This window comes from Octopus bimaculoides, chromosome 2, assembly GCF_001194135.2.
Source record: "Octopus bimaculoides isolate UCB-OBI-ISO-001 chromosome 2, ASM119413v2, whole genome shotgun sequence".
Classification (NCBI taxonomy): Eukaryota; Metazoa; Mollusca; class Cephalopoda; order Octopoda; family Octopodidae; genus Octopus; species Octopus bimaculoides.
In genome coordinates, this window is record NC_068982.1 from 4,886,099 (window position 1) to 4,901,854 (window position 15,756).

Genomic DNA, 15,756 nt, shown 5'->3' on the forward strand with positions numbered 1-15,756 from the left:
ATAATAGGATGAACTCTTTTACAAGAATTTATCAAGTAGCTAGCGTGAAAAAGAACCTCATAAGGGAAAAAATCCATCATTTATTCCCAAAATATAGTATAGTAATGCCCTTATATATATATATATATATATATGTATCTATGTATGTATATGTTTGTGTGTCTGTGTTTTTAGCCCCAACATTGCCTGACAACTGATGCTGGTGTGTTTATGTCCCCGTCACTTTGCAGTTTGCCAAGAGAGACGGATAGAATAAGTACAAGGCTTCTCAACTAAAGGTGATGCTCCAGCAAGGCTGCAGTCAAATGACTGAAACAAATAAAAGGATAAAAAAATGTATCTCTCTCCTCTACACTTCTAATGTACCGTTTAAATCCTAGCTGCTCTTTCAGTTCACTGATATTTTTTATCTTTTCTCTTGTTTTAATCATTAGACTGTGGCTAGGCTGGGGCACCATCTTGAAGAATCTTTAGTTGGGCCTCAGGTAGGCAGTGATCGAGAACTTTGGTATAATGTCGTGCTTGAGAAGAAAACCCATCAAGCCAAGCAAAATCGCAGTCATGGCAGATACTGGTGTCACGCAAAAGGGCACCCATGCTGGTGGCACATAAAACCACCCATTACACTCTCGGAGTGGTGTGGTGTTAGGAAGGGCATCCAGTTGTAGAAAACCATGCCAAATCAGACTGGATCCTGGGGCAGCCTTCTTGCATGCCAGCCCTGGTCAAACTGTCCAACCCATGCCAGCATGGACAACGGACGTTAAATGATGATGATGATGATGATGATGAATTGAGCCCAGTAATTCTTTCTAAACTTGGAACTTATTCCATCGGTCTCTCATACCAAGAGTTATGGGGATGCTTGACAATCAGTGTTGGTGTGTTTATGTCCCTATAACTTAGCAGTTCAGCCAAAGAGCCAGATAGAATAAGTGTCAGGCTTAAAGAAAAGAATGAGTACTGGGGTCGATTTGTTTTACTAAAAATTCTTCAAAGCAGTGCTCCAGCATGAGCACAATCTAATGAGTGAAACAACTAAAAGATAAAAGGTAAACTTATTGTCCAAAAGATTGATTCTTCGGACAATACTCTTAACAGAATGCAGTGAGCTAGCAGAAACAGTAGTACACCGGGCGAAATGGTTGTCGGTATTTCGGCTGACTTCACATTCTAAGTTCAAATTCTGCTGAGGTCGACTTCGCCTTTCATCCTTTCGAGGTCGATAAATTAGGTACCAGTTGCGTACTAGGGTCGATCTAATCAACCGGCTCCACCCCACCCCCAAAATTTCAGGCCTCGTGTCTAGAGTAGAAACGAATACTCTTTAAAAGATTTTCCAGATTGAAGACATTACTAAATCTGTATAACCCTAACCCTAACTACTCTGTTATTCTTTTACTTGTTTCACTCATATGACTGTGGCCATGCTGGAGCACCGCCTTTAGTCGAGCAAATCGACCCCAGGACTTATTCTTTGTAAGTCTGGTACTTATTCTATCAGTCTCATTTGCAGAACCACTAAGTTATGGGAAATTAAACACACTGGCATCAGTTGTCAAGCGATGTTTGGGGACAAACACAGACACAAACATATAAACACACACACACACACATATTTACGGTGGGCTTTCTTTCAGTTTCCATCTACAAAATCCACTCACAAGGCTTTGGTTGGCCCGAGGCTATAGTAGAAAACACTTGCCCAAGGTACCATGTAGAGGGATTGAACCTGAACCATGTGGTTGGTAAGCAAGCTACTTACTACACAGCCACTCCTACGTTGTGTACAACAGATTTTTTTTTTAAATAGTTTTTAAAAAATGTGAAATATTGGGGTTAAATTCCTCACCTACTGGACTTATTTGAGAAAAATAATATGTTAATGAATGAATTTACAATGATGAGAAAAAAACAATTTACACTTGACTGCATTTTATGGTAATACCTGACTGGAGCTGAACCAATTTTCTCAGAAGTTATAAAAATTTAATTTTTGATTATTCATAATTGATAAACAAAAGTTTAAATGTAAATTTCACAACAGCCAGGAGACAATGGTACCATAAAACATAATTGATAATTGAAAGATCAATAGGTTTTTACATATAACCCATCAATTAGATGTAAGCCTCTTAGCGAAATAAATCTGAATTCAGAACAATAACAAATACTCGATAGATAGAAATCAATAACTATTTTTGAAGCCACACCAAGCAAAGACCACAGAGTGCTGGCCTATCACAGAGCTGTGCTGCCTCTAGGGCCAAGCAAAATTTAAACCTTAAATAGCATGGTCTACTCAGCCATAAATCTCTCTTTCTCTCACTCTCTCTTTGCCTGTCTGTCTCTCTCTCTATATATAGGCACAGATAAGGCTGTGTGGTTAACAAGTTTGCTTCTGATCCACATGGTTCCAGGTTCAGTCCCACTGCGTGACACCTTGGGCAAGTCTCTTTTATTATAGCCTTGAGCCAATCAGAACCTTGTGAGTTGATATGGTAAACAGTATGAACAGAAACTGAAAGAAGCCCACTGTATGTATATATATATATATATATATATATATGTGTGTGTGTGTGTGTGTGTGTTTCTTTGTCTCTGTTTGCCCTACATCACCACATGACAACTGGTGTTGGTTTGTTTACATCTGCAAACTAAGCAGTTTGGTAAAAGAGACAGATAGAATAAGTAGCAAGCTTCAAAAAAAAGAAAAAAAAAGTACCGGGTTCAGTTATTGAGTAAAACTCTTCAAGATGGTGCTGAATAAAGTGAAAGCAGTAAATGAATGATATGGATGTACGAAAGAACTTTTTTCCTTCTTTTCTTCCCTTCTTGCCCAACGTACTGTCTCGTAGTGTTGCTACCACCAACGGTTTTTTCAAATAAGTTACATAGCAATCTTCTCTACCCACAATTATCACAATCGGTTAAAATGTCTTACGGTTAAGCTGGTTCCTATGTATTTCCCTGAAGAGAAGATTACATCCTTATCAACATCACCTATTCCTTTGGAAGGTACAATCTGTAATCTTCGAAACATATGTTGGAAATAAAAGAATTCATTTAACATATGCGTTTTACTCCATTTACTAAATTTATATATGTATGTATATATATATATATATATATATATATATGCTAGTCTTGAAGCCACCCTTCAGGTGGCATTCAGGCTACCTTTGAGGCCTCTGGCCCCACTATTGGCCCACTTCACAGCCCTCTACCCTTGTGTAATGTAATGAACTTGGACACATTCATTGTATAGGGTGTTCAAAAAGTCTCTCTACAGTAAATGCAGTAAAAATAATGGAGGGAGTCAGTGGGCCCCATGTAAACAGCCCTTCAGAAATTGAACTTCCTTACAATACTCCCAGGGAGTTCGTGGAATGAAATTCATTGTTATTACTCCGATTTGGTTGCCAATGCCATATATTTAACTTAAAATGCAGTAAAAATAGGTAGGAGGGGGGAGTCAGAGGGGCCCCAGTTAGGCAGCCTTAAAGGACATTCTCTGGGATTAGGAGAGTTGCTGATTTGAGTTTCATTGTCTTTGCACTAACGGTCTAGGAGGAGGTAATGGACAGAGAAACATCACTCAAATTTATAATAGGATACACACACACACATATCAGGCTTCCTTCAGTTTCCATTAACCAAATCCACTCACAAGGCTTTGGTTGACCCAAGGCTATTGCAGAACATACTTGCCCAAGGTGCCATGCAGTGTGATTGAACTCAGAGTTGGGAAGCAAACTTCTTACCACACAGCCATTGTTGTGCCTATATGGTTAAATTTCCAAAGAAAATCAAAGTGTTAATGTAATATGTATAACTACACACACACACACCATGAGAATGCAGCCATTACTCACTCTAAAGTACGACTTTGTACCAGCATGAACCATGCTCTTTCACTAATGGCTTCAGATGGCCAGACAGTTGCAAGCAGACATGGACACTATCACCTCACCCTTCTTGCATTTAACTTAGTGAAACATCTAAGACGTAACAGCTGAGAAAGAAAGACAACTGCACTAACACTTAACTGACACTTTATTTACCAGTCATCAAAAGGATGGAAGCCAAATTTGACTTCAATTGGAATTTAGCTCAGAGAGAGAGCTGGAACAATTGACTGACATACACAAACAGGACAATTGTGTGCTGTGGTGCAGAGTCCTGTTGCCAGACACTGGGTGCTCCAGCAGACACCCTCTTGACCCAGGGTAGCAGAACCTCCTCCAGGCACTTGATGTAGACCTCCATATTGAGTCTGAGGCTGTGTGAGAATTGTCTGTCGGCAAATTGTCTGCACATGGGAACAAATACTACAGGGTGTTCTAGCCAACGCTCAAATGTCTTGGCTGATTGGCTACAAACACATACAACCCCACCCCACACACTGGCACATACACACATACATATTACAAGCAGGTTACTCATAAGTGTTACTGGTATCATGTAAACCAGTATAATCTGTTCGTGTGGGTGACACGTAAAAGCACCCACTACACTCTCTGAGTGGTTGGCATTAGGAAGGGCATCCAGCTGTAGAAACTCTGCCAAATTAGATTGGAGCCTGGTGTTGCCATCCGGTTTCACCAGTCCTCAGTCAAATCGTCCAACCCATGCTAGCATGGAAAGCGGACGTTAAACGATGATGATGATGATTTAAAGTAATTGAAAGAAACACAGACCATCTCAAAGTAAATACTGTAATGAAAGGGTTAAAGAGAGTTTGTGGCACAGGGAACCTATTCATCCTAAAAAAGAGGTCATGAAGAAGATACTATGGTTAGGTTGTGTTTGGGGCTCCCAATCTTTAGCTATGAGGATGAGAACAATTCATTATACACAGACACATTTATATATATATATGTAGAAAGAGCTGGAGCCATCATCTAATGACCATCTTCATTGCGGACATGTGTTGGAACATTTGACAGGATCCACCATATTCAAGGACTGTATTATATTCCAATGTCTCAGTTTTGGCATAGATTCTCTGGCTAGATGCCTTTCTTAATAACAGGCATTTTACAGATTCATACTGAGTCTTTTTTTTTTGTGGCACCAGTACAATTGAAGTTGCCATGCACCTAACAAGACTAAGATCCTACACACAGACACACATATATATATATATATATATATATATATATATATATATATATATATATACACACATACATATACATATTTATATGCATGTATGTTTCAGGTCACTTACCTGTAGCACTCTCATGAGTGCTACAGGTTACATGGAACCCTGCACAACCTGTTGCATGACTGGGTCACTGGCAAAAAAACTGACATCTCCATTTGGCTTGCGTGGTGAGGAGGGTTGATAGAAACCCAGCACAGCAAGAATCAAAACAACACCTATCAAAAGGTTCAACGACAATCTAACAATAGCACAGGCCCTCACAAATTCTGTGTTGGCATGCTGGAAGACTGTTGGGAGCGAGGCACCCCTTAGCTTTTGTTAAAGCATGTCTTTAGAAGGTCAGTCTGATATGAAACCAAATATGCAGGGAATGGCATTGGATATTTTAGGGATCTTTTGTTTATGTGTGAGATCATGGTGCTCCCACATCCCTGAGCCTGCGACCCATATTGGCACTGGATATCTTGCCATGGCTTGTTTCTGGATCATGTTAGCAAGGTAGAGAAGATCTGCAAGGTGCTCCGCAAGATTTATTGGACCTAAAATTGTAAGTTGTGCTATTGTTAGTGAAGGTAACACTCTGATTCCCCGGTTGAGTAGGAATGTGTCATGGTGAGCATGGAAGCTGTGGATATGCATTTAGGTGAAGTCGACTGTTGGTGCAATGATCTCATGCACAAGCATTGCTGGCATTTTGCATGAACAGTTTGTATGCATATATATATATATATATATATATATATATATATATATATATATATATATATATATATATATATATATATATATATATATATATTAAGCATTATTTTTTAAGTTCTACGTAAGATTTTCATTAATTTCATAGATATTATAAGCTTCCTTCTGCAGGCCAATGATTTCCTCTGCATCTTTCCAATGGTCAATACTAAAGCATGCTTACTCACTGAAATCTATCCGTTCTTGGTACAAATAAATATCAACAAAGTGAAATTGTACTGATTGCCTTTCTCTTTAAATATCTCATGTAATCACTTGGTTCTTTATCGCTGCTGCTTTTCCATTTCCTTATTCATAACTGATTTTTGGCCAATAGCATAGATTTATCTTTTGGAATGTATTAATATTCTTGTAATATGTATATGTGTAAGTACTGTATTGTTATAATTAAGGTTTCCCAGCATTATTCTCAAGTTGTAAGATGTTCCTTAATCTCTTGGATATTTACAGACTCCCTTTTGTATTTTTCCTTTTCATCACGGAGGTTTAGAACTGGCTACTGAAGAATGGCTACAGGCAGCGTTTCATTTGAACAGGTATATCTTTTACTTGTTCCAGTCATTCGACTGTGGCCATGCTGGAGCATCACCTTTAGTTGAACAAATTGACCCCCAGTACTTATTCTATCGGTCTCTTTTGCCAAACCGCTAAGTTACAGGGATGTAAATGCACCAGCATCGGTTGTCAGGTGATGGTGGACACACACACACACATGCAGGGCTTCTTTCAGTTTCTGTCTACCAAATCCACTCACAAGGCTTTGGTCGACCCGAGGCTATAGTAGAAGACACTTTCACAAGGTGCCATGCAGTGGGACTGAACCTGGAACCATGTGGTTGGTAAGCAAGCTACTTACCACACAGCCACGCCTGTACCTATGTGTATGATAGAATAAAAATATAAACAGATCCACAACCAGTGCCATCTTACAAGCATTGTAGGACCTTGTGCAAATCAGTGCACAGTGCCCTATAATATTTATATACTGACAGCAAGGCAGAGCATACACACAGCCAAACTGGGCTTCACACCCATGGGGCCCCTGGGCAACTATCCAGTGTATCTATGCCTTAAGACAACACTACAAAACAACTGGTATTGGGTCAGATGGTGAAAAGAAATATTCATATATTTAAACACAAAGTTTGAATTGCTACAGGAATATTGATCAAAGATTAATTGAAGAATATTCATAATGAGTATGGAAGATAGAGTATTCTCCTGGAATAATCATATGGTAAGTCTCTTCAAAATTTAATATATTAAACCAGTGTATCTTGGATAAATATCTATATAAGAGGTTGCCAGTGCCGCTGGACTGGCTCCTGTGCAGGTTGCATGTAAAATACACCATTTTGAGCATGGCCGTTGTCAGTACTGCCTGTCTGGCCTTCGTACTGGTGGCACGTAAAAGCACCCACTACACTCTCGGAGTGGCTGGTATTTGGAAGGGCATCCAACTGTAGAAACTCTGCCAAATCAGATTGGAGCCTGGTGTAGCCATCCAGTTTCACCAGTCCTCAGTCAAATCGTCCAACCCATGCTAGCATGGAAAGCGGACGTTAAACAATGATGATGATGATGTATATATACACACACACACACAAAGTATGGGGGTTTAGTTCACAGGTGATCTAAACGATTAGGTACTCTACGTAAGTGCTGTAACAGATTATTAGGGCTCCAAGGTTATAGCTGAGATGGTAGTTATGGAGCCATTGCAGATTTCCAATATAGCAGATATATAATTGTTAAAGAGGACAACAAATGTTAAGGCAAGGCAAACATCTCAAGCCGTATATGTTATTATTATTGGAAAAAAAAATGTTCCAATAATAATATTTTATACAACTTGAGATGTTTGCCTTGCCTTAACATTTGTTGTCCTCTTTAACAATTATATATATTAGACAGAATGAGATAACAAAGCCAAGGATGTGAGGAGTTTTCAGGACATTTATAATGAAATAGTCTTACAGCTGTTTCTGGGATATTATGGATATTCCTTCATCAGAGACGTTGTGAGAAAATATTTGAGTTTGAATTATTATGGAAAAGATAGGGAATATAGACGGAAATAAGAGAATAAAAGTAGAAATAAAATATATAAAGATATTGTAGTTGCAGTTCCAATATTCAAGGAAAATGGTGTATAGAAGTGGTAAAAAAGTCTCTTGTACATGGTATGTAAGTTCCAATAGCAGTTCATGTTTAGTCATTTCAAAGCATGGAGTCGTGGGATCAGTGTTGCTCATTCTATGTTTGTATGTATTTATGTATGCGTGTATTACAGGATTTACATTAATTTTTCATTAAATATCATAATGGAAATGTTCAGTGAACCTGGATATTTACATAAGAGTAACTAAGCAAACAAAACAATGCTTTTGCATCTAAAGTGCTGTTCTTCCTTTTAATCAGATTAAAATCTGGGTTGCCTAGCAGCATTTCATTTGTCTTTATGTTCTGAGTTCAAATTGTACTAAAGTCAACTTTATCTTTCATCCTCCTGAGGTTGATGAAATAAGTACCAGTCATGTACTGGGTTGACTTACCCCCTCCCCTCAAAAACTACAGGCCCAGTGCCAAATTTGAAACCATTATGAAGTAAGGGTATTATCCTTTTCTTTGTTTTTTATAGAACCAGGCAATTCATCCCTACACCGATTCCATCAGATCAATAAAGTTAAAATAACACTGAAACTGCCTCTAACTAAAATCATTTAGACAAACTGAGAATTACAGGCTGTAAAAGAAGACTTCAAAACGGCAACGTCTCCAGTGGCAAATAAAAAAACAAAAAAATGGTAATCTTCACTTTTCCATTTATCAGTCATCGAGATCAAAGCAAATGCCTTTCTGAAGATGATAATAGAATAAAAAATATCCTATTGATTCTAAGTTTCAAAAGCCTTCTCACAATCAATCAAGATGCATATATAGATGTTTAACCTTTCAGCATACAAATTACTCTATTAAATGTCATACTTATTTATTTACATTTTTTTTAAATTAATCATGCACTGTCTGATAGTGTCAAGATTTCATTGCTCTCATCATCATCATCATCATCGTCGTTTAACATCCGCTTTCCATGCTAGCATGGGTTGAACAGTTTGACTGAGGACTGGTGAGCCAGAGGGCTGCACCAGGCTCCAATCTGATCTGGCAAAGTTTCTACAACTGGATGCCCTTCCTAACACCAACCACTCTGAGAGTGTAGTGGGTGCTTTTTACATGCCACCGGCACGAGGGCCAGTCAGATGGTTCTGGCAACGACCATGCTCAAATGGTGTTTTTTACATGCTACCTGCACAGGAGCCAGTCTGGTGGCACTGGCACACAACCACACTCAAATGTTGTTTTACATGTGCCAGTAAGGCGACACTGGCAATGATCACGCTCGAATGGTGCATTTTACGTGGCCCTGGCAACGATCACTCTCGGATGTGCTTTAAACGTTCAACTGGCTCAAGTGCCAATCAGACGATACTGTCATTGACCACGTCAGCGATTTTGATTTCACTAGCCTCAATAGGTCTTCGCAAGCAAAGTTTATCATCCAATGAATGAGGGGCATTCATAAATGGGCTGGTTACACCCACTGACATAGGCCATGGGCTATAGCCTAACTTGGCTTGTTAGAATATTTGGGCCGGATATGGTCAGCTTAAATGCTAAAGGACAAACCGTTCTGGTAGGGGCCTTGAAATCTTTATATGTCTTGTTGTGACATCATTCCCTTAACTGATTATCAAACATTACATCCACTTTCACTGATTATGTACAACATTGGTTAATCTTGTCCACAGAAAGAAAACACAATGTCATTGAAATATTGAAGTATAACATAATGACAGCCAGAAAGGGTCTAGTGAGATTCGTTATGTTTAGGAGTTTAATGTATGCAAGATAGCTGTCAAATTGCTGTCAGATCACATTGTCCTTCTTGAAAAACAGAAGGACAATGCAGCCACACATATGTAAAAGAAAATGGGATATGCAAAGATGTAATGCCTTTCATCATAGGCCTGCCCATTCAAGGCTTACTCGGGGCTAAACAACAACAATGATGATGTAGGTGGTGGCAATGATGATGATGATGACAACAACTTCAACAACTATTGATAAAATGCATGAACAGGTTGACATTTATAGTCTGTGTTTGAATGAAATAACACATATCTTGATTGATTCTGAATATAATACGCGAGAATATGAAAATTGCGCTGATAATGGAACTGAAACTTTGGGGAATTTCCCAAGCAGTAGAGTTACTGACCCAACAGTTTTCCTAACGCAATAAACAAATATTTTCCCAAAATTCGTTACACATTAACTAGCTTATGAAATTTGCTTCAAAGTTTTATAGGTGAGCTGAAAAATAATATCATTCCCTCTGCAAATCAATAAATGGAATTAAAAAAGCCAAAAAAATCTACAAGAAATATAGTTTAAGAGTACATGCTTAAAATAGCTGAATATACCAAATCTTTATCAGCTGCAAAATGTTTAAAGAAATCCTATATTAATTTAGTATTTTGGGAAGAGATAAGTGAAGCTTTGCTCAGAAGAAGTAGCTGACTAGTTTTAGAGTTTATGGTGTAAATACGCAATTTAAAACGGATCATTTGAAGATTAGTAGAAAGGTAATATAGTTATGCAATATTAGAGGAATGCATTGACAAATATTCAAGCACCTTTGTGGATTTGTTAAAATAGATTAGTTGCGCAAATATCTGGCTGATATTCAAACAGATTTCCCCATACGCTTCCCTTATCAACTTCATTAACATCATCAGCAATAGTATATCAGGTCCATTTTCCCTGACCGGCTCAGCCAAACCTGTTCACAACAACACCTCATTCTTTGCCAATTTTGGAATCGGTATTGGATTACTAGCTTAAAAGCTTATGAGTTCAAACCTACTGGAAACATTTTGTTGTATAATTTGACAAAATAATAATTCATACCACAGTTTATGTAGTTGTTCAGATATCTTTTTTAAGTTTTGTTTGTTTCAGCTATTGGACTGTGACCATGCTGGGGCATCACCTTGAAGGGTTCTAGTCAAAAATATCAGTCCCAGTATTATTTTTTAAAATGTGATGCTTATACCATGATTGTTTTTGCCAAACAACTAAGTTACAGGGACAATACTAGTTGTCAAGTGGTGGGACACACAGACACACATTCATATATATATATATGCATATGTGTGTGTGTGTATAGATTGTTTGAAGTGGTTTTATATATTAAGAAAAAGGTGGGAGCTTCCCAGTTCAATTTCAGATTTTTTCAACTTATATATATGCATAAAAGGCATAAGTTTTCTGTAAAAAAAAAATCATTCCTGATGAATCTTTGAAATGAAATGAAAGCACTGAATAAATAGGTAACCAAAATTCTTACTACCTTCTTTTCATTAATATGTGTGTGTCATCATCATCATCGTTTAACGTCTGCTTTCCTTGCTGGCATGGGTTGGAGAGTTTAACTGGGAACTGGCAAGCCAGAAGTCTGTACCAGGCGCCAATCGGATCTGGCAAGGTTTCCACAGCTGGATGCCCTTCCCCTAATGCCAACCACTCTGAGAGTGTAGCGGGTGCTTTTTACATGCCACTGGCACGGGAGCCAGTCAGGCGGCACTGGCATCGACCACACTTAGATGGTGCTTTTTATGTGCTACCAGCATGGGAGCCAGTCAGAGGACACTGGCATCGGTCACTTTCAAATGATGCTTTTTACATGCCACCGACACGGGGAGCCAATCAGACGGCACTGGCATCAACCCATGCCTGAATGGTGCTTCGGTCGATGCCAGTGCCACCTAAATGGCTTCCTTTGAAGTGTGTGTTTATATATATATATGTGTGTGTGTAGGCATGAAGGCACATGGTCCAGTGGTTAGGGTGTTACAGAATGCCTTTCATCCTTTCGGGGTCAATTAAACAAGTACCAGTTGAGTATTAAGGGTCGATGTAATTGACCAGTCCCCCTCCCCCAAAATTTCAGGCCTTGCGCCTAGAGTAGAAAGGATTATTATACTATTTATTAACTGACTATGATTTTTCTAGGACCAACTACATTACCAAGGTAATGGAACTCTACAATTACAAATGTACTCTAAGAGTAGCTTTGCACCGGATTTTGGTTTATTGCATATCAGTCAAATATACAGATAACATATCAATGTTTAATCACATTTTGCCTCTTTATTTACTAAATATGGACACTATCTTAATAATTTAGCTGACCATGTATGGACATCTTAATAGTTTAACTAATCGCTAATATTCAACTTAGACAAACAGCTGTAATACAAATTATTGTTCAGTTGTCCTATTTCTATCATATGCTCTCGCTGCTTGATTGAGCATAGCTGTGTGTGTTTTGGATGAATGCAGTCTTTTGTTTAGGTTTAATCTTTTCTACTCTAGGCACAAGGCCTGACATTTTTGGGGGAGGGTGCCAGTCGATCAGATTGACCCCAGTACGCAACTGGTACTTAATTTATCGACCCTGAATGGATGAAAGGTAAAGTCGACCTCAGCGGAATTTGAACCCAGATCATAAAGACAGACGAGATATTGCTAAGCATTTCGCCCGGCGTGCTAACGTTTCTGCCAGCTCGCCACCTTACTTTGTTTAGGTTTAATAATTGTTAAAGCTGTCTCTTCCATCTCTAAACATATCCCCTGACACTCTTATGGCACACACCCCCCTCTCTTCCCCTCTACTACTTATACTCGCTACCACCACTGTTCACAGACCCCAATACATCTCCAACATCATCTCTTTCTCTCCCTCACTCAGACTGTCTTTCTTTCTTCCTTTCTCTCTCTCCCATCTTCCTTGTCCTACTGGGGGTGGCCAAGGATCCCCCTCTATAGTAAGACAGCAATCTCTGTCCCTCTATCTTACTCTAACCTCTTGCTTGACACACAACCACTTCCTTCGGTTCTGCTCCCTCTCTTATTTAAGGGGTCTTTGTCTTGCAAGTTACTTGGTGACCCTGCTGGTACTGGTGCCATGTAAAAAGCAATTGTGCCAGTACCACATGAAAAGCACCCACTTTACACTCTGTAAAGTGGTTGGCATTAGGAAGGGCATCCAGCCAACTGCACCAAAACAAACAATGAAACCAGGTGCAGTCCCTTAGTTCACCAGCATCCACCTCATGAAAGCCTGGAAAATGGATGTTTGATGATGACGTAACACAGATTATTTTCCTCACAGATAGTGGTTTCCATCTTTTCTCAGAATTACCACATGGAACTCTTTGATGTTGAAACTAAGAAAACTGAATAAATTTTTTCAGGTAGAATTCAAAAACTGTCAAAGAAATTAATTACTTTTCTTACCTTATTCTCATCAAAGACATTGAAGACAAATGCAGCGAATTTGCTAGGATCACCAAATGGGAAGAACTGACGGTATATTTTTGTAAATCCCTGTAAAAGAAGAAAAAGAAAGGAAATATCAAAACACCAGTTCTAGTGGATTTTGAAATGCATTTCTTACCCAAAAATTCCAGTCAAGAAAAGATAAGTTAAAAACTAAATTAATTATAAAACCAATGTCTTTTATAGCTGAAAGAAATAATGAACTTTTAAAAAATTTAACAGAAAGTCATAAATTCCTTAAATTGATAAATGGAAGTTTATAGTTTATAGAATTGAATCCAGTAGAACAAACGCAAGAGGGAGAGCTGATTCCAGTCATATTTCAATTTAGACTTCCCTTCCTTGTTAGTCCAGTATTGTACCATTTTCTAAGGCGGCGAGCTGGCAGAACCGTTAGCACGCAGGGCGAAATGCTTAACGGTATTTCATCTGTCTTTACATTCTGAGTTCAAATTCTGCCGGGGTTGACTTTGCTTTTCATCCTTTCGGGGGTCAATAAACTAAGTACCAGTTGCATACTGAGGTCGATCTAATTGACTGGGCCCCCTCCCCAAAAATTTCAAGCCTTGTGCCTAGAGTAGAAAAGAGTATTATTTCTACTACAGTGAAGGCACATGGTTTGGTGGTTAGAATATTCAGCTTACAACTGTAAGGGCTTGAGTTCAATTCCTGGCAGTGTGCTGTGTCCTTGGACAAGAAACTTTATTTCATGTTAATTCCATCCACTCAGTTGGAAAGGCTGTGCAGTAACTGTAGTTCAAAGAGAGGGTTACACTATAAATGTCAAATAGCTTTGTTAAAGTTTATCCTCCCTAGAGCAAATACAGTGTAGCAGATAGTACCTTCTTCCTTCCAGTAACTCGTATACTACCACCATCTATGACATAGCGTCATCATTTGCAGTGAGTTCATATCCTACTATGACACTATCTTATTTATTCGCTAAGGTATTCCGATATTTTTTTCTTATGCATACATACTCTTGTACTGCATAGCACCTAGGGCAAGACTCTTCTACTATAGCCTCAGGCCAACCTAAGCCTTGTGAGTAGATTTGGTAGATGGAAACTGAAAGAAGCCTACCATATATATACAGGGTGGCCCAAAAGTAGGTTTACAGTTATTCAACTATCTCTTTCGCATTCATATATTAACAGTTTAGATCTTAATTATAAAAAAACTATGAAACCATTATTTTATGCTAATTTAGTTAATTTTGTCAAACTCCCTTTTCTGTTTGTAAGATAGAAATTTAAATGTAATAAAATGTTTTAAAAGAAATTTCAAGTGCCTCCGTGATAACTGTAAACCTGCTTTTGGGCCATCCTGTATATGTATGTGTTTGTTGCCTCATCATCACTTGACAACTTATACTGGTGTGTTTATGTCCCTGTAACTTAGTGGTTTGGCAAAAGGGTCCGACAGAATAAGTACCAGGTTTACAAAGAATAACTCCAGGGATTGATTACATTGACTAAAAAGTGGTGCTCCAGCATGGCCACAGTCAAAATGACTGAAACAAGTAAAAGAAAAGAAGAATACTACACGGTGTATGCTTTAAATTGATATTCTCATGCATAAAGATGGTTGTGTGCTTGTTTGTTTTTGTCGTGTGTGTGTTGGGGAAGAAATTAAAAAAAAATTCTATCAAAACATATCTAAATTTATATCATGGAAATCAACAGGAAATTAAGTTTTCTATTACAGATTTCCACATCATGGCAAGATTTTGAAGAACACAGAATTCCATAACTTTGGTAATGCCTGTAACTTGAGACTCTGTACAAGAAACAATACCCATCAGAAGAACCTACTAGAAACTGTACATGGATTCAGCAAAAATATCGAAAAAGAGTTTAAAATTAAACAACTTTACCGAAGAAGTAGGGGTAAATTTAAACTCCAAATATTAAGGAAGATTTAGACATTCAAATCAGAGAATTAGAAAAATATTTTGAAGTAAATGGAACTGATAAGATATGACATGAAGAAAAAAAAAAGAGAAAAATAAGAAATAGTATTCATGAGAGTCAAAAACCAAACTCGATGCCAGGAAGGTTATGGTTAAAAATACACTAATAGAAACTATTAGTTTAATCTTTTATCTTTTACTTGTTTTAGTCATAAGACTGCAACCATGCTGGGGTATCACCTGGAAGAATTTTTAGTTGAATGGATTAACCCCCCCCCCCACTCCAGGACTTGTTTTGTATTTTAAGTCTGGTATTTATTCTATCAATCCCTTTCGATGAACTGCTAAGTTACAGGGATGTAACCACACAAATACTGGTCAAGCAGCAGTGGGGGACACGAAATGCTGAATGGTATTTTGTCTGCCGTTACATTCTGAGTTCAAATTCCGCCGAGGTCGACTTACCTTCCATCCTTTCAGGGTCAACTAAATAAGTACCAGTTACATA

The 15,756-nt window shown here is 38.2% G+C and overlaps 1 protein-coding gene across 1 annotated transcript in view; it reads right to left on the reverse strand.

The window, feature by feature from the left end:
- Nucleotides 1-15,756, reverse strand: part of LOC106868897 (neuronal calcium sensor 1) — a 324,871-nt gene that overhangs the window by 34,243 nt on the left and 274,872 nt on the right. The window contains exon 4 of the mRNA XM_014914360.2: nt 13,295-13,384. Within this exon, the coding sequence (XP_014769846.1) occupies nt 13,295-13,384 (90 nt within the window). The remainder of the gene's footprint in view (nt 1-13,294; nt 13,385-15,756) is intronic.